Raw genomic sequence first — 23,564 nt, 5'->3', positions numbered from 1 at the left:
TCCAACTCTAGTTAGAACTTACACTTTCACATTTACACACTTTCAGTATATGAAAGAGTAACGAGTGAGGAAGACATCTTACATTTCCCTCAACAGTCAAAAAGTAAGTCAAAACACATTTGTCTCTAAAATCTGCATCTACTACATTCAGATTCTACGAGAGTAGAGATTGTGTTTAGCTGAGAAATTAATTGTGTTAGCATTAGAAAGTGAAACTTACAGTCTGACAGCACGTAGCACCAGGAAGCACATGAACTACTCATATTTACTATTACGAAAATTGTTAAAGATACATTTCAAACAAGTTATTCATATTTTTCAATGTAAGGCTTCGTTCACATCCGTTATTTTGACGGAATCAATTGTGTAGCCGACTACGCTATTGATTCTGTCAAAACGACGGAACCCTTGCACAACGGAGACAAACGGAAACCATTGGCACTGGATCCGTCACCATTGAAATCGACCTATGGTTTCCGTTTGTGTCAGTCAGGGTCCCGTTCCGACGGAAAGCTCAGTTGGAACGGGACCCTGGCGCAGATGTGAACGAAGCCTTAGATGTATGGTTTTCTGTGCAGTGGCTAGAGTCCTATATTGAGTCAGTAATGTTTGTTTTATTTAAAGGGAATGTCCCACAATTAAAAATTAGATTACGCAAAACATAGCAATTTTCCAATTAGAAGCATTTGATAAAATATAATTGCTCATGTGTCTAGATATTGCGATACTTACTATAGTGCCCCTGGGGTTTGTTTTAATTCTATTTTAGAACGTCCATCTATTGTGTTGAGTATCTGTAGACACACATGCCCTGTAGCTCAGTCCTACCGCCTGTATCCTCTTCTACAGGGATAGTGGAGTGATTCCTGCTATTGTGGAGGCTAGCCAATTGGTGCACTAGAATGCAACACACCCAGAACTATAATATGTACAAAAAAAAGAGTTGTGTTATATATGCAAATTATGCACTCAAATTGAATCCGTAAAACCGTAAGCTTTTTCCAATATCTACACTATACAAATATGTAAAAAAAACAATTTCAAAAGTACCAAAACGGTACAAAAGACAAGAAAGTGCAGACCCCGATAAGTCGATTACTCCTGGATCAGCCCTCCATTCAATAAAACCCTACAAACATAGTATCAAAGTAAATAATTGAAGTAGTAATGTGCACAAATGCATATAAGTAAGACATCTAAAAATTTTGAGTATCCTATTTAGCCCCCTCCTACAATGTACATTTACTTCATGGATGGGAAGTGGTTCCGACGAAATGTTGTATATTTACAGCACAAAGGATTTGAGCCATCACATTTTCCGGTGGGAGCCAGCTGTAATATACAATTGGGTTCCCGCTACAATGGCCAGGATCAGAGCTAGCTTCTGATCCCGGCAGTTTAACCCTATGCATGCCAAAGTCAGTAGTGACCGCGGTATCTAAGTGGTTTGTACCCCATCTCCTCCCCGCGATGTGATAGCAGAGTAACAATGGGTAGCTGTGGCAAATGAAAACTTTTGAGCTAAAACTACATGTTATTTGGAAAAAAAATTTATTTAACATTTTTACGGTCCAATTCGAATTAATTCTTTGAAACTACTGTTGGGTCAAAATGTTAAATGAATTCCTCAAGGGGTGTAGTTTTTAAAATGTGTTTTCTGTCTGGGATAAATACAGCTTTAGGCCACATTCAGACGAGCGCTTCCGATTTTCGCACGTAAAAAATGCAGCGTTTTTCCTACATTTCTTGCCTGTGCCTTGTGTATTGGCAACAGTGTGCTTTGCGTGTGACATGCGTTTTTCACATCCGTGCAAGCACTTTGTTTTTTTATTTTATGTATCTGCTTTTCAATGTCGTCTGTGTGCTGTCCGTGCGTGAAAACACACCAATATGGGACACGCAGTGAGTTTTACGCAACGGACCCAAGCTGCGTGAAAAACAACGCATGTATGAATAGCCCCATTGAATTGCATGGGTCCGTGTGCTGTGAGTGATTTCTACGCACAGGACACGGACGAGCATTAGTGTATGTTCACACGGCCTATTTTCAGACGTTTTTCGGGCCATAAACATCCCGAAAAACGGCTGAAAACGCGGGGACTGAACGCCTCCACACATCTGCCTATTGATTTCAATGGGAAAAACGGCATTCTGTTCCCACAGGGCGTTTTTTACGTGGGAGTTTTTAAAAACGCCCCGTAAAAAAGAAGTGCATGCCACTTCTTGAGCCATTTTTGGAGGCGTTTTTCATTGACTCAATAGAAAAACAGCTCCACAATGGCGGTAAAAAACGCCGCAAAAAACGCAAGTTGCTTAAACGGTTGAAAATCATTTTCAGCCGTTTTTTTGTTAAGCGTGTGAACATACCCTTACGCTCGTCTGAATGAGCCCTTAGTCTTATAGTACGGGTCATAACAGTTGAAGTGATACCAATCATGTCTACCAATTACGTTTGCACATTCATCAGCTGATAATTGTCCTGTTTTCTCATTTGCCCGATAATTGGCCCGTGTAAAAGGAACTTACTGTCTGTCTGGTTTAGTTTTATACTTTCTATCTTTAAGATAGTATTAATAAATCTCTCCCATTGTTCCTGTCTATGCCCCTACAGGTGCCGAGTGGACCGAAGCTGACAGCTAATACCAAAGGTGACTTGTCAGGTTGGTGTTTGGTCCTTATTGACCAGCTAGATGCGTGGTCTTCCGTTTATATGAATGTAGATGAGATGATCACAGTAGTAAGAATGAAGTAGTTAAAATTGAACAAGCGCTTTTATTTGCTACACAACAGTGCGGTACTTTTCTTGAACATTCTCTTGATGTGGTACATGTTGGAATATAATGTGGTTGACAGCAGTGCTTTTTATTTAGAAAAACTATCTATTTTCACCACGTTAGGAGCGATTTTAGCTTTATGCTAATTCGATTCTTAATGCCCAATTGGGCGTGTTTTTACTTTAGACCAAGTGGGCATTGTACAGAGGAGTGTATGACGCTGACCAATCAGCGTCATGCACTTCTCTCCATTAATTTAGTCAGCGCATAGTGACACTGCGTTGTTCACTATGTGCTGTCTTATACTGACACATTAACGTTACTGAAGAGTTTAGACAGTGACTAGACATTCCTTCCAGATCACGGTGAAAAATAAATATTCGTTGCCACTGATCTCAGAACTGTTTGATCGTATACATGGTGCCAAGATTTTTTCCAAACTAGACCTGAGTGGGGCTTACAACCTAGTCCGGATTCGCCAGGGTGATGAATGGAAGACTGCATTTAACACCCATGATGGACGCTATGAATATCTAGTAATGCCCTTCGGCCTGTGTAATGCTCCCGCAGTCTTCCAGGAGTTTGTTAATGACATTTTCCGTGACCTCCTCTATGTTTGTGTAGTAGTCTACCTTGATGATATCTTGATTTTTTCTCCAGATCCTATGACGCATCAGAGACATGTCCGTCAAGTTTTGCTGCGGTTAAGGGAGAATTGTCTGTACGCTTAGTTGGAAAAGTGCGTGTTTGAAAAACATTCTCTACCCTTCCTGGGCTATATCGTCTCTAATCCAGGTCTCGAGATGGATCCTTCCATATGAAGCCCCTCTCCAAATTCTCTTTCACATAGGCGGACATGGACAGAGTCTCTGGCAAGGAGAGAGGATATACCCTACCACGGGGAAGGGATGCACCAGGAATCAGCTCGATAGGGCAGTCATACGCCCGGTGTGGAGGCAATGTCTCCGCCTCTCTCTTGCTGAAGACGTCCGAAAATGCAGCATAATGACCCTGCAATCCTGCCAACGACCGCAGCGAAGGCTGAGCCGAACAAATCTGCACCAGGTATCGGCTTTGAAACTCAGGACCCCACTGGAGAACCTCTCCAGAATTCCAGTCCAGGACTTGGGCATGTAGTCATAACCAAGGCAGGCCCAGCAATATAGGGTTAACGGCTTTGGATAGGACATAGAACGACAGGAGTTCAGAGTGAAGAGCTCCCACTTGGAGCCTCAGCGGCTTGGTCACAGCTATAACTGGGTCTGACAGAGGTAGGCCATTCACTGATGCAACCGTTAACGGCCTCTCCAGCGGGGTGTTGGGTAGTTGAAGAATATCCACCAGGTCTCTACGGATGAAATTAGCAGCGGATCCAGAGTCCAGATACGCAGAGACCTGATGCGTTCTCTCGCCAGACACTATGGTCACTCGTATGGACAATTTAGATAGAAGTCCTTCCTTACCCAAGGTTGTCTCTCCTAGCAACCCTAGGCTTTGGGATTTTTGGGGACACAGGCGCACAAGATGGCCACCGAGGCTGCAATATAGACAGAGTCCCCAAGTGCGTCTGCGTTGTCTCTCCTGGGTGGATAACTTACACTGGTCCATCATCACAGACTCCTTAAGAGGATCGACATCTGAGGACAGCAGGGATTGCTGCAAAGTAGGGACCAGACTAGGAAGGCCTCCCTCTCTCCATAATTACAGTGGCTTCACATTAATTCACCCATTAACAGGTTTCTTCTAAATAAGGCAGTAGTAAGGCAACTAACAAATTCCTACAAATTCCTGGGGAGATCTCTCCATGCTCCAACATGGACGCCACTATCTGCTTCCTCCTAGGCATCTACTTCTACTCACAGTGAAGTAGGGATGCACGATGCATCGAAACTTCGATATTGTTTCGAAACCGTGTAACCTCAAACAGTACACTTCTCTCCAAAACGCCCACTTGGTCAAAAAGTAAAACACGCCCAGTTGTTCATTAGGAAAGTCATTAACATAAAGCTAAAATAGGTCAGAAATGATCGTTTTTCTAAATAAAAAACACTGCTGTAATCTACATTACAGCGCCAATCACATTATGTAGAAAATAGGGCATTTATAATGTGGTGACAGAGCCTCTTGAAGATCTGGTAAGGAGTGAAAAAAGTAATGTGTAAATTGTATAAGCCTTATTAGAATTTTTTTGTGTTCAAGCTTGGTGCAAGCTGCCTGACTCAGGTGCTGGTAAACATCTGAGTCACGGGACAATGATTGGCTTGATAAGGCGTGAGTGAGCAAATGTTCATTTTCTTACTTTCTTTTTGTAAAGAAAAAAAAGGCCCCTCTATAAGTGACGATAAAGCTGTCCCTAAACAAACTTCCTGCATGTCTTCCGTCAGCCCTCCCCACAGTAGTTATACCAGCCTCTTGGGAAGCAGTGAGCTCCTGTTTTCTGCAATTTTGGTCTAGTTAGAGGCTTCTATAGCCCATCATAGCAAGAGGAGTACTTCGCTGCCAGGAAGTATAATATATGTCACTGGCACGGAAGGGGTTAATGGCTATGTAAACCTTTGTATGGCAATTTATTTTTTATTTTTTTATAAAAAGTTCAGTCAGTGTGATTAGTGCAATTTTATAAATAGTTTTTATTAAAAATTATTTTTACTTTTTGAGATACAGCTGCTCTGTATTCTCTATATAGAGCAGCTGTATCTTTCGCTATGACATGATTCCATCAGTCCCGCAGACCTGATGGGTTCATTGTCAGCGGGTTATGAACTTCGATGTGATAGATTACAGGTGGATCGGACCCACTTTCACTGAACCTGTCTGTCCCGCGGACCTAACGGGAACATGATTTAGCGAACTATACAGCTGCTGTGTATAGAGATTACAGAGCAGCTGTATCTCAAAAAGTAAGACACATTTTCAATAAAAAACTATTTAAAGTTGCAACAATCACGCTGACTAATCATATATATATATACACACACACAGTATATATATAAATTTCATTCAAAGGTTTACATAGCCTTTAAAGAGTCCTGTTTGGCTGATTTCACTGTGAATCCCGAAAGTGGTAAAGCAGTTTGCTCATCTCTTTTCAGGTGTGTTTGTTTCCCATAGCTGTCAGTTCTCCGATACTAAAATAAAATTATAAATTAGTTTCTTTTCAGATTTACCTCTTTATCAAACATTACTTTCAAAGTAAACTTACATTTCAAGCTGATGAAACACATAAGGTATTTTATTGTGGATCCTGCTGAATCCTGTTTTCAACGTCAGTATATATTGTAGGAAAAAACATTGAGGTCTGTCCTATGCCTCTTACAAAATGCTGCAATGAGGCAGAGTTATATATGCGTTTATGCCAGTTTTTTGGTATAAATTCTTTGAAAAACAGGACGTTCAAATTGAAGGCCATTTTTATAAATACCCTGCTCTGCACTTTTCCAAAACGTGCGCATGTGTCATAATAAAGGATGCGGTGCTTAATAGTCGCATTCTAAACAACTCATTTATCAAGCTTTTTTCTGTTTAAAAAAGTTGCAGAATACAACAGGTCTGGCCTAGTAGTGTTTATCCCCTGCAACAAATCTGTCGCACCCTGCAGAGGGGAGAAACCGGCGCACCGTTGTTATGGTGTGCCAGTATTGATAAAATTCCCTCTATAAGTTTTGGATGCTCAGATTTACATAGCCCATAAATGGAGAATTCCTGTATTATCTTTACAGGTTATCATTTTAATAACATCATGAAGTTTGAAAGAAAAAAAAATACGCTATCATTTAACATATGAGGGACCATGTTCATAACGTATGGGCGTTCTGGCTTGCCTCTATTCATCCTCCTAATTTTCAGTTTTTTATTCCCCTATAATGGGACACAATAAGTTTTACTACCTTTTGGACTTTTAGCTAGAGAACGTGTTGTCGGGGTTCCCTTTTTTATTTCCAATGCCTACTCCATGAATCGACTTTGTCAATGGACCGTTCCCTTATGTGATCTAGTGATCACTTTCCATTTATGTCATTTGTTACTCTTTATGTATTGTAGATTTTTGTATTGAATGTACAATCTGATACCAATTTTCTTCTGTTGAATTCCAATGTGAAAAGCTCTTTCCTTTCTCTTCCAGTCAGCCGGACAATAATGTTTTTATGTTTGTTATTTAATAACTATCTTGGAAACATACATGTTAAAAAAGCCTGCATAGTATTTTTAAAATATTGACTCTTATATATGATTTTTCTTTTTTTTATAGTTTTATATCCAAACGTGGGAAATGGATGTAGAGATGCAGAATACTCTGCTGCGAATTAGTGATGAGCTCTGTGAAAAAGACATATCGGCCATGATCTTTTTATGTGGAAAGTATTTAAAAGAAGGTGATAAGGAAAACATAAAAGATGGGAAGACGCTGTTTTCAATTCTGAAAAAGAGAGGTTATCTTTCAAAAGACAATTTGCTTTTTCTTAAAGAACTTCTGAGTAGAATAGGCCGAAAAGATATCTTAACAGATGAACTAAAAGCTACAAAAACTGAAATGGAAGAGCTTGAAAGATCCTTCCAGCATATTTCTCCATACAGGTAAAAACCAAGTTGTAGGTTATTTGGTGACATCTCTTCCACATTAACCACAATGCAAAATAAAAAAAAAAGTGTCTAGCTGTGAATAAAAGCTAAAAGCTACAGCTGTACATCAAGCAGTTTTAATAAAAAAAAAAAAAATCAGCTTCGAACATATTTGCAAAATGTATCAAAATCTTCCCAAAGAGAATGTAACACCTTTCATTTACGGCCAAATAGTGACAACAAGGAGCCATACAATGCGCAAATAGTGCCTAGAGTGCAAAGCTTTGCCCACAGACATACGGTTACCACATAGTGACACACTTTGCCCACATAAAGCAATATAGAACTAAAAGACCATCAATAGGGCTAAAAATATTTTCAAAATAATAAAGTAACATTACAAAAATAACAACACAGAAGGAAAAAATAGTTGTTATTGTATAGTGTAAATGTCTATAAACCGTAAAAAACTACACATATTTGATATCTCCATGCTTCTAATTACCCATACAATAAAGTTATACTCTTTTTTAACATAAAAGGTAAGTGCTGTAGAGTATAAACAAAAACTAGCGAAAATGCTTTTTTTATGCATTCCGCAATTAAAAATTCATACATTTTAAAAACTACTATATATAACATGTATCCGAATATGGTGATGATATAGTATGAAGGCAAAAACAGAAAAATTCCCCATAGTCAACGTCAATATTGGCTCCATATTTAAGGGGTTCATACCCATTCTTTATGCAGTAAAACCCTAACTATTCATGTGCTATATTGCCCACATCATTTGTTGTTTATATTGTGGTATCATTTAGGCACTAGATAACGGTATTTGTTGGGAGCATCTGCTCATACTGAGACGTGCTCATATGAATTTAGCCTTACCCACTTTTCACATAGCCTGCTATTTAACCCACTCCGTGATCACCCTATAATTGCCATTCTCAGGTTGACATCTACTGCATGTTACATGTGTGCGTCACTTTACCTAGACCTAATTGGAATACAGATTAACTTTCATTCACTAGCAAATTGAATCTTATGGGAAAGTGAGATTCATTGAAATTGATACAGTTTTTCCTTCTCCTCCCCTCAGCAACTGAGGATACCCTGGTGGACATAGGTTTTGACTCAAGAACAGGGCTTAGTAAGGGACCTTGAAGTACTACAGGAAAAAAGGAGTATATTATCTAAACCTATTATTTTTATGATGATTAAAGTGCATCTTAATGCCATTAAAAATAGACATACACTGTAATATTGCTAGAAGATGAGCCTGCAAAAAAATGGACCCAGTAGGCCCAAAGAACCCTTGTGTAATACTGGTCCCCGCTAATGAGTTTATGTTTTTAACAAAAACAGAAATGGGTGACAGCATAGAGGTGAATATACAAGTGTGTCGAGATATGTAGTTGTGTCGAGGTCTGTAGCAGAGTCCAGTGGCTGAAACAATCAGGCAGGAGGGTGGTAATAGGAAAAGTAATCAAGAAACAGTCCAGATAAGAGGCAACATTTTTGGGGTGAGGCAGAGACGTGATCAAGAAAACAATCCAAGTTTGATACACAGATGAGCGGCAACATTTTGTAGCTTGAGGCAGAGACGTGGTCAGGAAACAACCCAAGTTTGGTACACAGATAAGCGGTAACCATGGCCGGCCTTAGGGGTGTACGAGCTGTGCGAGCGCACAGGGCGCTGCACGCTCCCAGGATGTAGGGGGCGCCACTGGGTTCTGCCTCTACTCTGTGCTCTGCTCTTAGTTACACACAGAGTAAATAAGAGCCGAGGAACAAGAGAAGAGGAGGAAGCTCTGTCCACAGCCCATCCTGCAAGAAGCCTGTGATCCTGTCAGTAAGGAGAGATGGTGAGTATCTATGAGTCTCCGTGTGTATATGTGTGTATATACAGTATGTGTCTCTGTCTCTGTGTTTGTATGTGTATACGTTACTCTGTGTGTGTGTGTGTGTGTGTGTGTGTGTGTGTGTGTGTGTGTGTGTGTGTGTGTGTGAGTGTGTGTCTTTGCATGTGTTTATGTCTCTTTGTAAAAGTGTGTGTTCAATATTAAAGTAGAACATATAAAACGAAGATATCTGTGCTGCCCCAATATACCCTGCTGCCCCCTATATACCCTCAGGCCCCTATATTCCCTGCTGCCCCTATAAACCCTGCTGCCCCTTATATAACCTATCTCCTATATACCCTGCTTCCCCCTATATACCCTGCTGCCTCTTATATACCCCGCTGCCCCTTATATACCCTGCTGCCCCTTATATACCCTGCTGACCCCTATATACCCTGCTGCCCCTTATATAACCTGCTGCCCCTTATATAACCTTTTTCACACCTATATACCCTGCTGACCCCTATGTACCCTGCTGCCCCTTATATACCCTGCTGCCCCTTATTTACACTGATGCTCCTTATATACCCTGCTGCCCCTTATATACCCTGCTGCCCCTTATATACTCTGCTGCCCCTTAAAAACCCTGCTGCCCTTTATATACTCTGCTGCCCCTTATAAACCCTGCTGCCCTTCATATACTCTGCTGCCCTTATATATGCCTCTGTGTGTGTTTATATGTGACTGTGGGTATAGTTAACATCTATGACATTATCTGTACTCAGCAAGTTATCACTATGTTATTAGCGGGTGTTACATAGGACTGCAGTTAACATCTACTACATTATCTGTTCTCAGAGAGTTATCACTGTGTTATCTGTGGTGTTACCTAGGACTGCAGGTAACATCTATTACATTATTTGTACTCAAACAGTTATCACTGTGTGTTATCTGTGGTATTACATAGGACTGCAGATAACATCCACTACATTATCTGTACTCAGAGAGTTATCACTGTATTATCTGTGGTGTTACATAGGATTGCAGGTATCATCTACTAAATTATCTGTACACAGAGAGCTATCACTGTGTTATCTGTGGTGTTACATAGGACTGCAGGTAACGCTACTACATTATCTGTTATCAGAGAGTTATCACTGTGTTATCTGTGGTGTTACATAGGACTGCAAGTAATGTCTACTACATTATCTGAACTCAGTTACTACTGTGTGTTATCTGTGGTGTTACATATAGCTGCACGTGAAATCTACGATATCTGTACTCAGAGAGTTATCACTGTGTGTTATCTGTGGTGTTACATAGGACTGCATGTGAAATCTACCACATTATCTGTACTGGGTATATATGAGTCTGTTTGTGAATGTGTCTTTGTGCTTGTATATATGTGCTTTTTATGCATTTGTATATGTCTTTATTTATATGCCGGTGTGTGTGTGTATATGTGTCTGTACGTCTATATATTTACCTGTATGCATATATTCCAGAATGTGTTTATGTATATTTGCCTGTATGTCTAAATATCTGTCTTTATGTATGTACAGTATATATGATCCAATATGTGTATGTCTATAAATGTGGTTAATTTTTGGTTTGTGTAGGGGGCGGCAATACAGAGTCCTGCACAGGGCACCATCCAACCTAAGGCCGGCCCTGGCGGTAACATTTTCTAGCATGAGGCAGAGACATGATTAGGAAACAACCCAAGTTCGGTATGCTACAGTTTGCAGAGTGGAAGCAAGGCACTAGATTGGAGGCAAGAAGATCAAAGTCTGGCAGAGAAGAAGTGCGAGGTCCAGGATTTAATAAGAAGCCAATAAGGTGGGGACAAGGCAAGGAATATTAAGAGGCAAGAATCGAGAAAAGCTAGACAACAGATTCAGCAGTTGAGCTGTCCACAACATTCCTGATAGCTCAATGAGACTGGGACACATTAGTTTCTGGGCTCGAATCATGACAAGGGGTGTAATTTAGCTGTATGTTCACACAATTGCTAATGATTTTTCTAGGCACTATATTGCAAAGTAGTTAATCCTATTTTTCTTCTTAATACTCACAGGTCCATACTTTATGATATTTCTGTAAATTTAAACTCTGAAGAGACTGAGAAAATTATGTTTTTGTTGGAAGCGGAGATTAGGAATATTCATACTTTAAACAAAGCAGTAAGATATGTTGGATTTTAAAAGTTTTCTTTTTGCACAACAGTGTACACATAAGAACAATTGCAATGCCTTTGACAATGACATATGGGAATAGGAGGCCTGCTACAATGCTAATATAGTAAATAGTATTTGGTCTGCTTTATTCTTTGTGACCCAAGATACACCACTGTGGCATGTTTAACAGGTTTAGGGAAGACTGTATTGAAACCACCAGACTGCAATTATCAACTATACAATCACATTACTTAAGACCACTGAATATTATATGTGATATGTATGATCGTCATGTAACATTAATAAGCTTGCCCAGGAATAGCAAAATAAGTCTGCTTTTTTACCAGAAACAGCAACACTCCTGTCCATGGGTTGTTTCTGATGCTGCAACATAGCCCCGTTCACTTGAATGGGGATGTTCTGCAATACTAGACACAGCCCGTGAACAGGAGTGGCAGTGTTTCTAAAAAAAAAAAAAACACCAACATTTTTGGACAACTCTTTTAAGGTTTGGGTTACACCCAGACTTTTGTCATGTCTTGTGAAACGACAACAGCAACAGTGATGCTTATGCAACAGCTTCAAGTGTGACATTCACTCTAAACAACATGGGGGAAAATTTATTCAGACTGACCTTTCATGCGAAAGTCTTAAACTTAACTGCACTGGAGTAAAATTAGGCAAGTTTATTAAGCCTCTTAATAAATATGGCACATCTTTGCCTGTCTATGTTCCATAAATGCAAATCCATAGCAGGCATTGATTTGTGCCATAGATGACGCCAATTTTATTACTTAGGCCAATTTCCTTATGCCCCCACCCGCTTAACCTCACCCACTTCTCTCGTTTAATTTATGGATCAATACCCAGATGATAAAAAGGGCACAATTCAAATTCTTTACATATGTATGAACTAATCTTTTCTATCCTGTGATTTGTCGTATAATAAAGAAATGCATGATGGTGGTGCTTTCTGAAATGGAGAAACAAAGAAAATTAAGTGAAGATTGTTTGCAAAAACTTAATACTTATTTACTGGGCATCCAACGACTTGACCTCTCTGGTAAAATAAAGAAGTTTGAATATGAACAAGGTACGTTGATTTATATTCATACATGTATCAATGCATGATATCTTCAATAATGTTACTGAAAAATAGTACGCCCAGTGTATGCACATTTTCAAACCTATTTTATTCATTTTCACAAATTAATAAAAATGAAAAAAAAAAGACATATATGCACTGAAGCTAGATACTGTATATGTAGTCAAACATATTCTCATAACTAAATATATATATAGAAATGGCGTTTCAAAATATACATATACACATACACTATAAATACAAAGTATGAAATTTTACTATGAAGGGCAACAATAATAACACACAGAATTTACTGTATATATTACCATAAAAACAATATATCCAAAAAATAATAATATTATGTCCGTATCTCATATGTATGACATATAGATAATATGCGCAATGTAGTATATGAAAATATAGCTAAAATTAAATGATCAATAATTTAGTTGCTATTATTGCTTTAGTAATTTTCGTAGCCTCAACTTACTGACACATCAGATGACACGTCGGTGTCTGATAAATTACAGAGGACAGCCCTTTTTGCCAATCTCTTGATCTTAAATTGTCTCCTCCACCAACATTCTGGGCGAGCAATTCCTCCTATGCCACTGGTAGTGCCACTAAATATGCAGATGATAAAATGTGGAAGAAAATCTTACTCCATGGTGTAAAGTACTGGAAAAGGATGAGGAGTTAGTCTGGTGAAAATGCTGGCTAAAAGTGGATACAAAGTCAGTATCAGACTAAGGCCGGTTTAATACAAGCGTAATTTGGGCACATTTTTTATATGGGCCCTTTTTTCTGCCCATATTACGCCCACAAATCCCGGCCAGATACCAGTTCTAATCTTAAGATCCCTAAAAAGTTGTTTGACCCATTAAGCCTGCATTTGGGCTGGGATTTGTAATACGGGTACAAAATGCGCTGTATTACACTCATGTAAAACGGTTCTTGGCTTTTATTGCCTTATAATCCCTCACAGAGAACCATCACCTGTAAGTGCCCTAAAGCAGCATTCTAATTGACTATTCCCGACGCTTAACATTGGCTCTAATGTGATTGTAAAGTGGTTCAGAGATAGTTAGAGCTATAATGTACAAACAGGTGCTGTTATTATTAACATTATTATTATTGTTATTATTACCATTATTATTATAATATGAAACCTTCTGTGAATGACAGTGTTACATGAGAGCTTTTAACTTTTTACGTGCTACAGATAATCGAAGACCAGTTCTCGACACTGAATTTGAGAAATTGGGCATTCAAGGTATGTATATACATATGATCTTAAAGGAGTCGGCCCAACTGAAGCCACCCTGGCACACAATAGCGCAAAATAGTGTATTATAATGTTGTCTAGTTATCCAATTGTGTCTTTTTACTTCTAGAAAGGTCATGTGGTGATGATAAAGTAAGCAGCATCCAACCCGATCTACAGAATGATCCTTCATTAAAAGATAACGTAAGAAACTATATTTTTTATAAAGTCCTTTGCATCGTTTAAAGAAACATTGTGACTTGATCCTTAAAGGTTATGCACTATTGATTCCATCAAAAAAACGGAACAGGTCCTTATTCTTCTATAGTATTTAGAAAACTGTTCAACTTGTAGACAATTTATTTCTCACTTCAATTTAATGTTGCAGCAATTGGAAGAATACAAGCTGGACAAAAGTCCTCATGGTTTGTGCATTATTGTGAATAACTTCGATTTCAGTAAAGTCTGGTCATTGAATGACAGAAAAGGAACACAAAATGATGCAGGTAAAAATATGAAGAAAGAAAGAAAACACATACACACAGTTTAAGGCTGTGTCTGTTTGCACATTCAATCCCAATAAAATCATATTTGTGGAGAAGGATTTTCATGCATTATTGGTCTATAGTTTTAATAAAATCAATATGTTGTGTTCAGGTTAAACCATCAAGAAGATAACAAAAAGGGAGCAAGGGCCATTCCATATACTGACACTAGATCTCAAGAAGACATTACATAGCCAGTGTATTTAATTATTATATAGAAGTTTACAAACTTATTAATTTAAAATAGACCAAAACCAGGTCCCCAGACTCAAAGATAAATAAATTGCTTTATGTAGGGGTCATTATAAGCATGACTCATAGCAGAGGTGACCTTACTCCCTTAATTGATTTTCCCCTCATCTCTGTACACATTGTTAAGAATAGGCGTAAAGGGATTGTTCAAGATTAGAAAACGGGTCTGCATTTTTTTAACCCTCCATTATTAAAGGGGTGTTCCCAAAACCATAAATGATCACCTATCCACAGAATAGGTGATCATTTTATGATCGCTGGGGGTCTCACCACTAAGACACTCACCGAGCGTGAGAACGGGTGTACCTAGGCCCCAAATCCTTCTCACTACACTCCCCACAGCGAGGAGGAGCTTAAATAGAGCGGCAGTCGAGCATACGTCCGCCGCTCTAGTCACAGTTTATGAAGATGACGTAAACAGCCAAGTGCTGTTTCTGCCATTCCTATAAACATTGAATGGAGTGACAGCGTGCATGCTAAACGGCTGCTCAATTCAATGTCCTCCTCACTGCGGTCAAGCAGTTTGGCACCCCTGTTCTCGCGATCGGTGGGGTCCAACCAGTGGAGTTCCAAGCGATCATCAAATTATCACCCATCTTGTGGATAGGTGATAATTTATGATTTTGGGAATACCCCCTTAACCCTTTCAATGGATCAGTACATTTTGCAACATCTTCATCTTCATTTCAGAACAGTTTAATTAATAAATGTGGGCTAGCTTTGGGAAGTCACGCGTAGTAATATAATGTTTGTAATTGAATAGGACCTGTATATGAATTGTGTGATAACAGGAGAAAATGATCAAGAACATCTTTGTTACATATTGAATTATATACAACCATTTCTGAAAAACAATGAATATAGGAATATAAGGTATACAACTTTTAAATAAGTGGTTTTTTTTAACCCTTATTTCTATTTTTGCCTTTCTTTTCCCTGTCTTCCTTTACAGAGGCATTAAACATCATTTTTAGTTCACGGGGCTATAATGTAAAGCAACACAATGATCTTACTGGTGAAGAAATGCTAAATATTATGAAGCTCTATGCAGGCGAGGATCACACTGAAAAAGACAGCTTGGTGTGTTTTGTACTTAGTCATGGAAATAAAGGGACTGTGTGTGGTACAGATGGAAAAGATGTGTCAGTCAAAGACCTAACTGACTGTTTTAATGGTCGAAACTGTTCATCATTAATTGGGAAACCCAAAGTTTTCTTCATTCAAGCATGTCAAGGAGATCAATCCGATGAAGGTGTCTCTTATGTCAGTGACAGCACCCCATCTGCGTACGTAAATGATGCCCCTGACCTAAGACTTCCAACAAGTGCAGATTTCTTAACAGCTTTTGCCAGTGTTGCAGATTATGTATCTTTCAGGAATCAGACAACAGGCTCGGTGTATATTCAGGAGCTGTGCACAGTCCTGCAGGATCATCGATTTTTGTAAGTATAATGCAGGAACCTTTTGCTTAAGGGCTTATTCACACGAACATTGTATACATCCGTGTGACGGACATTAAAACAACAAACATGTCCTGTTTTCTTCCGTTTTCACGAATCCCTCGATAGACTCAAGTCCATGAAGTATCTTGAAAATGGGTCCCGCACGGATGCAACTCGGACGTGAAAAACAGCAGTTTTTCACGTCCGAGTTTGCACTTGGTCTTGTGAATAAGCCCTAACTCTTTCCTTTTTATATTGTTTTCACATTTCCAACAGAAACATCACATAAATCTGCTCCCCTTCAATCTTTTACACTCTAGATACTTCTCTATTCCATGCAATTTTACCCCATCATCTTTTTGTTGGAGACATAGAATATAATTATCAGGTGGTTACTAGTTTAAGCACTATGGGGAGCAACATGCCATATACTTATCACCATATCAAATGCTTAAAGGCTATGTCCAGCTTCACAACCAACTGTTTTGTTTTATTGCTCTAATGCATCTAAAATGAAAAAGGAAGTCACTTAGCAAATAATCTTGATTAAAAAGTTCCTCCATATGAACAATCATCCAATCTGATTGTTTTTTGTGCTGTCACCAATTTTTGAATATGGAGTTGTTTGAGTGTGGCCAGTCAGACCTAACCCACCAGGTGACGGGCACTGATTGTATTGCGCTGTCGAAATAAAGATTTGTGATTACAATTTTTCCTATACTTTTATTTTTCTAGCTTCTCTGCAGAACGAAGTAGTTCCATGGTAACAAACGACAAATACATTTTGTAGTCTGTCCCTGCAGTCATACTCTTATTTTATCTGTCCCCTCGTTTTCGCTAACTTACATGTGGTAGGTTATCAAAAAGGAGGGCACAAAGGTAAAAGAGTATGACTGCAGGATTAGACTACACAGTGTGTAGGAGCTGAAAAAAACTAAATAATAGCACATTTTTAATCATGACTATTTGTAAAGTTGCTTCATTTTAAATTTTCGATGCATTTGAACAATACAAAACAATTGGTTGCTAAGGTCAATGGTGATAACTGTGTTTCTGACCATGGTGCTTAAAATAGAATATAATTATTGGAGGTTAGCGGTGTCTCCAATGACAAGATTATGTGGTGAAATTAAACGGAATATAGATGTTACGGTCTAAACTCCTACGATAATAAGCGACTGAACCAACCAGGCAGCAGGAGACTTTGGTTAGGATAGAGGTACTCGGCTGGACCAGGAATTTAGTGCCTTTAGCAGAAGAGGAACCAAACAATATGGAGGTTGGAAATATAGTTGTTACGGGTAACAGTTGTAAAAGTCTATTACAAGTATCAAGATAATGACGTAGGAGAGTCAAGCAATTCTGGGTTCGATCACCGGGATGTAACAGAGCTGGGTACGTGTTACAGTAAAAGTAGTGAGGAGAGTAGTCAGGCAATCCAAGGTTCGGTAATGGTGATGAAGCAGAGATATGATTATGCAGTACAGAGGATAATCCGATTGAGTAGTCAGGGGAAAAATTGGTCACAATAGCCAAGGCAAGTTCAAATACAGAGAAAGACAGGGAAAAGCACAGCCTTGGTAGAGAAGCAAACTAACACCTATAACTGGCGCTGAGGCCAGTGAACTGGTGATTCAAATAGTGATCCTACTGCTCTGATTAATCCGGCAGTGTAATTTCATTACATGAAAATTAGCCAGAGTACAAGAAAGGTTCATGTAGAGGGGATGGATGCAGAATTGGAGGAGGTCAAATCACACCCCTTAGAAACCTAGAAGAGGCAGTTTTTAGTTTATCAAATAATTCATCCAAAGTTCCCATATTGTGAATCCCTCTAATCCTAGAGATGCTACAGGGCTCACTGTGTAAGGTGATTAAAAAATGTTTTAAAACTGATATTTATTAAAAATGTTCTTTACTTTTTGCGATGCAGCTTCTATATATGCACTATACAGAGAAGCTGCATAATGCCACTGTAAGCCGAATCCGTTAGTCTGTTGGACCGATGGCTCTGCTGGCAGTGGCTCCTGTATGCCTCTAACACACAGGCTAACCCTAATACCGATCAAACCTATATTCATGAACTTAGGACCTATTCACATCAGCGTTCGGTTTCCGTTGATGGGTTCCGTCAGACCTTTTTGTCGGAGTAAACCATCAACAGAAAGGCAAACGGAAAACATTTTCGGTTTCCGTTTGTCTACATTCCGACTGCGCTATTGTTTCCGCAAAAGAAAATCCACCTTTTTTTTGGGCTTTTTCTTATATGAATCTGTAAAATAAAAGAGTAAAAAAAAATCTAGTTAGGTGTAGCTAGTACCTACATACAGTAGATAGGGCGTTAAAGTAACGGACATTTAGGTTAGCTGATCAGTTGTAGCTAGCACCTGCATAGGTAAGGAGTTAGGATAGCGGATATTTAGGTTGTTCACTTTGGAAAAAATATATTTATTTTTTTACAGTTTTATTGTAAATTTGTAACTTGTAGTTCAAATTTAGTGTAGTAAATTACAGTTTTTCCCCCTAATATATAGCATTAAGGTTAATTTGTTAGTGTAAGGTAGTCAGCATTTTTTTACAGTTTTATATTGAACATTTGTTCAGAAAATCATCTTCTTTTAACTATTTTTAAAAAATATTTTAATGCCAGCGCCATAAATAGACAGCAGCGCTGTGAAGGGATCACTTATAATAGCTACCTTGCGCCTCCCGTCCCCTGAAGAATCCTGCTTTACCATCTCCTTTTCACATTTGGCATCATGGGAGAGGAGGTAGTGGATGACTCAACGCGTCTACCTGTCCAGGCCCATCCCCGCTCAGGAGGAGCAGGCTGTCAGAGGCCTGCAGTACACCTGAATGGACCGCCCCCTTGGCGATGAGTAGTGAGGGCCAGCTCTGACTGTACTCTATTCCAGGACTCCAGAAGCAGGAAGCAACCACTAGCCACATAACCCGGCACCATCCGCTATCATTTTATACAGCGGCGTCCCTTGTCGTTATATACAGTATATTCCATTATTATTATTATTATTATTATTATTAACAACAGCGATGGATGCCACTGTGTATTGTCTGTATTTGTTTAGGGGGTTAAAGGTGTGGTATGTATTCAGTTTAGGGTGTTCTGAATGGGGTCATATTATTATTAGTACTATTTGTAATTCAAATGCCATAGGCTGGGGGTGTCCTTTGGCACCACTTCTTCAGGCTCTTTTCAGAAATTCCCTAAACTTCTTGAAAGTTGGCAAGTATGATTGTGTGCCAAATCACTATAAAAGCATGGTTTGATATATTACATGGTGGTTTGGTGCACGCATCGCTTGTCACTATCTCTGAGACCCAGATCCCTCCCCAAGTAAAATTTCTGGGTGCACCCCTGAGCTGCAGTGCCTACATGGGTTCTGAGGTAGCCTGAAATCCACCTCCTGATCATTGGTTCTGGCGGCAGCTCTCCCCTCCCCACTGCAGTTTTGCCTCCTCAGATTGGCTGCTGTGTATAAGCACATGTCTATTACAGGCTCCCTAGAAAGTCAATGCACAGAGAGCTGATTTTCATTATTGGAAAGGCAGAATGATTATAAAGTGCAGACTATTAAACCACCGGTGAGAAAAAGATTATCAGGTAATATACAGGGGCAAATGAGCCTTAGTAATGGGAAGCATTGAGTGTTGCTTTAAAGTGTAGCTAAACGTTTGACAAACTTCTGACATGTCATAGTGACATGTCAGAAGTTTGGATTGGTGGGGGTCCGAGCACGTAGACCCCGACCAATCGCTAGAACAAAGCAGCTGAAGTGCTCGCGTGAGCGCTCAGCTGCTTCATGTCTGTTTGGCTTTTTCCGGAAAGCCGATGTAATGATGGGGTAGGGAGACAGACAGGTGAGCCCTAATCTACCCGCCACTCAGTCCCTGCCTACTTGCAACGACGCATCCTAGGCGACGGGGTACAACTGGGCGATGGTCCCTACGCTCAGTAAGTGCACGACAGACAAACAGACAAGGGTACACAGAAGCTAGGGAAACGGGGCAGCTGCCCACGGAGACACCGGCAGCAACGAGAGTAGTGAACGAGCCGAGTCAAACCAGGAGTGCACGAGGTAGAAAACGCTGAGCAGGAGAGTGGTCAGTAAGCCAAGGTCAATAACAAGCAGAGGATCAGTGGTTCAAGCAGCAGCAGCAGAGCCAGGAAACAAGCAGAGCAGAATCACAGGCAAAGGAGGAACAGGAAAGGTAGGTATAAATAGACAGTGGGCGGAAGCTAGCTCCGTCTGGCCAGGCTGTGATAGGCTCTCCCACTCCTAAGCCTGCCATCCTGAGTGGTGGAAGATGGAGTCAGTCTCACAGACATAGGAACAGGTGCAGACTGATTACCCACGGGCGTCGACACAGAAGCTGTGTCTGGCAGATACTTTACAGCCGATGTATCGGAGTACGGGCTCATAGACTTTCTATTGAGTCTATACACCGATACATTTATTTCCGGAAAAAGCCGAACAGACACGAAGCGGCTGAGCGCTCACACGAGCGCTTCAGCTGCTTAGTTCTTGCGATTGGTGGGGGTCTCAGAGCTCGTACCCCCACCAATCCAAACTTCTGACATGTCACTATGGCATGTCAGAGGTTTCTTAAACGTTTAGCTACGCTTTAAGATAGTAGCACTGTAATTGCTTTATGTAAGAAGGAGTGACTACTACTTGATGGGACAGTGAACACCACTGAATATCAAAAAGTGAAGACTACATTGGTGGTCAAAAATGTATCTGAAGTCAGCCAGGAATACACAATAATTTGCCTATGTAAGTCAGGTTATTACCTTAGTTGTTTTACTGTGACTATAGATCTTTAAAAATCAATGCCTTTGTTATGTTCTTGGTTTGACATTGTTGTAAATTAAAATGCAAATTCTTTCTTTCTTTTTTTCTAGAAAAACAGACTTGATAAGCATTCTAACAAAGGTGCAGGCCAGAATAGCAGATGAAAGTTATCAAGTAAAAAAAAATGGTGAAAAACTAAAAGTGAAGCAGATGCCAACATATAAATCTGAATTACGTAAAACACTGATTTTACCACCCCCACATGAACAACAAGCAAGCTGTTTACCTTTTATATAATTATCATTTATTAACAAATAGTGTAACATTCCTTAATCTGGAATCCGTCAGACAATTCGAATAATTTGGAATCATGAAAAAGGGACAAAGCAACAAGACTTCTCTGGATTTCGAACAAAAATATATCATATTAAAATGTTTTATGTTTACAATCATTTTATTGAGTCTTCTAATTCTCATTAGGCTGCATAACTTCCAAGGATCTCAACCGATAAAGGGTTATTTCCATCCCTGGTATATACCATCACATTATGATCAGTGGAAGACCAACCTCTGGGGCCCCCACTAATCTGGAGAATGAAAGGGCAGCAGCGCTACATTATTTTTTCTAAAAATACCAAAGTTAGTTGACTTTGGCATTAGGCTAAGCTCACACATCGCGGTCAAAATGCATTGTCTTTTTCGCAAATGGCAACAAAAACATGGCAAAGCGGCGCGTTTTTGCGGCAGTTCTGCAAGTTCACACGAGCATGTTCGGTCCGTAACATACAGACCGTTTATCGGGCGCTTTTCCTGGACTGCACACACTACAGGGAGCCGGGCTCCTTGCATCATAGTTATCTATGACGTTAGGTGTCACTGCCCCACTGCGGGATAACTGTCCCGTACTGTAATCATGTTTTCAGTATGGGACAACAGTTCCGCAGTGAGGCAGGGACACCTAGCATCATAGATAACTATAGCCCGACTCCCTGCAGTGTGTTCGGTCCAGGAAATGCGGCCGACATACGGTCCGTATTTTACGGACCGAACATGCTCGTGTGAACCCGGCCTAATAATTAAAACAAATACTGATCTAAATACAACACAATTAGGCCGGATTCACACGAACGTGAGCGTTTAGCGCGCACACAAAATGCTGCGTTTTGCGCGCACGGCAGCAGCGTGTCAGCTCCGTGTGCCCTGTTCATATGGATGCGCATCTGCGTGCTTTTCGCGCAGCCGCCATCATTATGACACTCCGTTTGGATGTTTGTAAACAGAAAAGCACGTGGTGCTTTTCTGTTTACATTCATTTACTGCTGTTGCGCGAATAACGCTTGTCCCACGGAAGTGCTTCCGTGGGGCATGTGTGCTTTTCACGCACCCATTGACTTCAATGAGTGCGTGATGCGCGAAAAACGCCGAAATATAGAACATGTCGCAAGTTTTACGCAGCGGACTAACGCTGCGCAAAAAACACGGACTGTCGGCACTGCCCCATAGACTTGTATTGGTCTGCGCGAGCCGCGTGAAAACCACGCGGGCTGCACGGACGCAAAGCACGTTCGTGTGAATTTGGCGTTAAAAGAGAGAAATTAGTCCTGCATTTCCTTCAATAAATTCTTTATATAGGCCTTTCAAAGAATATTCCTCTTTCAGCTGTAATCTGGGTTTGAATTTAATTGCCATAGGCTTACAGCTGAAATACTTTGTAAAATGTGCAAATATATAAAAAACATACGTTTTCTAGATGTGTTTCCTTTGGCAGCATTTGAAAACGCAACAAAAGCGCACAATGTGAACCCAGTCGAAAAGTCCTAGAACTAAATGGCAGGGAGGAATGGAGGAAGCCCAGGAATGGGCATTTTACATAATGGTTACATAACATTACAGCAAATGTTTTTCTATGGTTAATACACATCTAATATAACATATCCATACATAAACAGATTGCATCTAAGTATGAAAAACATATAGAAACTTTTCAAGGATCACATAGATAACACTAGGACCAGGTATACCCAAAAAGGTTGAAGCATTACAATTTGGTGCGGTTTTTCAGGTGGAATTACCTGTGGGTCGTTAGTTGGATACTTTTACGCAGCACATACGACCTGTGGGAACACAGCTTTACAGGACACAGATTTTACATTTATTTCAGCAGTGTGAGATCCACATTTTCCGAGATTCTCTTCTTCTCCGGGAGGTACCAACTGTGAGGGGGAGGGGCTAATTTTTCAGCTGAGTGGCAAAGTGGTGCCCTGTGCTCAGATCTGGCTAGAATTCAGGGTGAGCAAATTAATTTACCTGTCTTACATTTTTGTTGATTTTCTGGTCCATAGAATACAATGGGAGAATCGATTCCCCTATTTTTGGCACAAATACATCAAAAGGAAATCTCAAACCTGCTGAATTATTTCTCCAATGCATCGTAATAAATGATGAATCAACAAAATGCAAATTGTGCAAAAAATGTCCTCACCTCTAGCAAGGTGAACATAGAGGTGAACATAGCCTAAAGGGTTAATCTGCTACAGAAGGAGGATATAGCTTCTAGCAAAGCGTTAATCTGCTAAAGCAGTGATCCCCAACCTTTTATGCACCGAGGACCAGTTAGATTAAAGAAAATTTTTCCAGGGACCGGTGGTGCGGGGGTTAAAGTCAGTTCACACATTGCGTATATATAGTATATACCTGTATTATAATACCTGTATTATGCTGCGGAAAATCGTCAGCATAATACAGTAGCAGCAAAGTGGATGAGATAAAACAAGTCTCATCCACACACTGCATAAATACTGATCGAAA

The 23,564-nt window shown here is 39.9% G+C and overlaps 1 protein-coding gene across 2 annotated transcripts; it reads left to right on the top strand.

Moving 5' to 3' along the window:
- Positions 1-56: 56 nt before the first annotated feature.
- Positions 57-21,163, top strand: LOC142656314 (caspase-3-like). Of its 2 annotated transcripts, none has more exons than XM_075831215.1 (10): positions 57-103; positions 2,612-2,660; positions 7,024-7,349; positions 11,256-11,361; positions 12,307-12,448; positions 13,662-13,712; positions 13,834-13,907; positions 14,092-14,209; positions 15,453-15,942; positions 20,867-21,163. In XM_075831215.1, exons 3-10 carry the CDS (start codon positions 7,045-7,047, stop codon positions 21,051-21,053), a joined length of 1,473 nt encoding a protein of 490 aa, XP_075687330.1. In that variant the 5' UTR covers positions 57-103; positions 2,612-2,660; positions 7,024-7,044; the 3' UTR covers positions 21,054-21,163. The 2 variants fall into 2 exon arrangements, with proteins under 2 accessions (XP_075687330.1, XP_075687331.1); XM_075831216.1 differs by having other exon boundaries at positions 68-103; positions 2,612-2,648.
- Positions 21,164-23,564: the final 2,401 nt, after the last annotated feature.

Source organism: Rhinoderma darwinii, chromosome 6, assembly GCF_050947455.1.
Source record: "Rhinoderma darwinii isolate aRhiDar2 chromosome 6, aRhiDar2.hap1, whole genome shotgun sequence".
Lineage (NCBI taxonomy): Eukaryota > Metazoa > Chordata > Amphibia > Anura > Rhinodermatidae > Rhinoderma > Rhinoderma darwinii.
This window is presented reverse-complemented; position numbering and strand designations above follow the sequence as displayed.

What these genes read in the sequence shown, in the direction of transcription:
- LOC142656314 (XM_075831215.1), top strand. Translation starts at nt 7,045, where the DNA reads ATGGATGTAGAGATGCAGAATACTCTGCTGCGAATTAGTGATGAGCTC. An exon ending in CAGCATATTTCTCCATACAG is followed by an intron (nt 7,350 to 11,255) that starts GTAAAAACCAAG and finishes TAATACTCACAG; the next exon opens with GTCCATACTTTATGATATTT. An exon ending in GAAGTTTGAATATGAACAAG is followed by an intron (nt 12,449 to 13,661) that starts GTACGTTGATTT and finishes TACGTGCTACAG; the next exon opens with ATAATCGAAGACCAGTTCTC.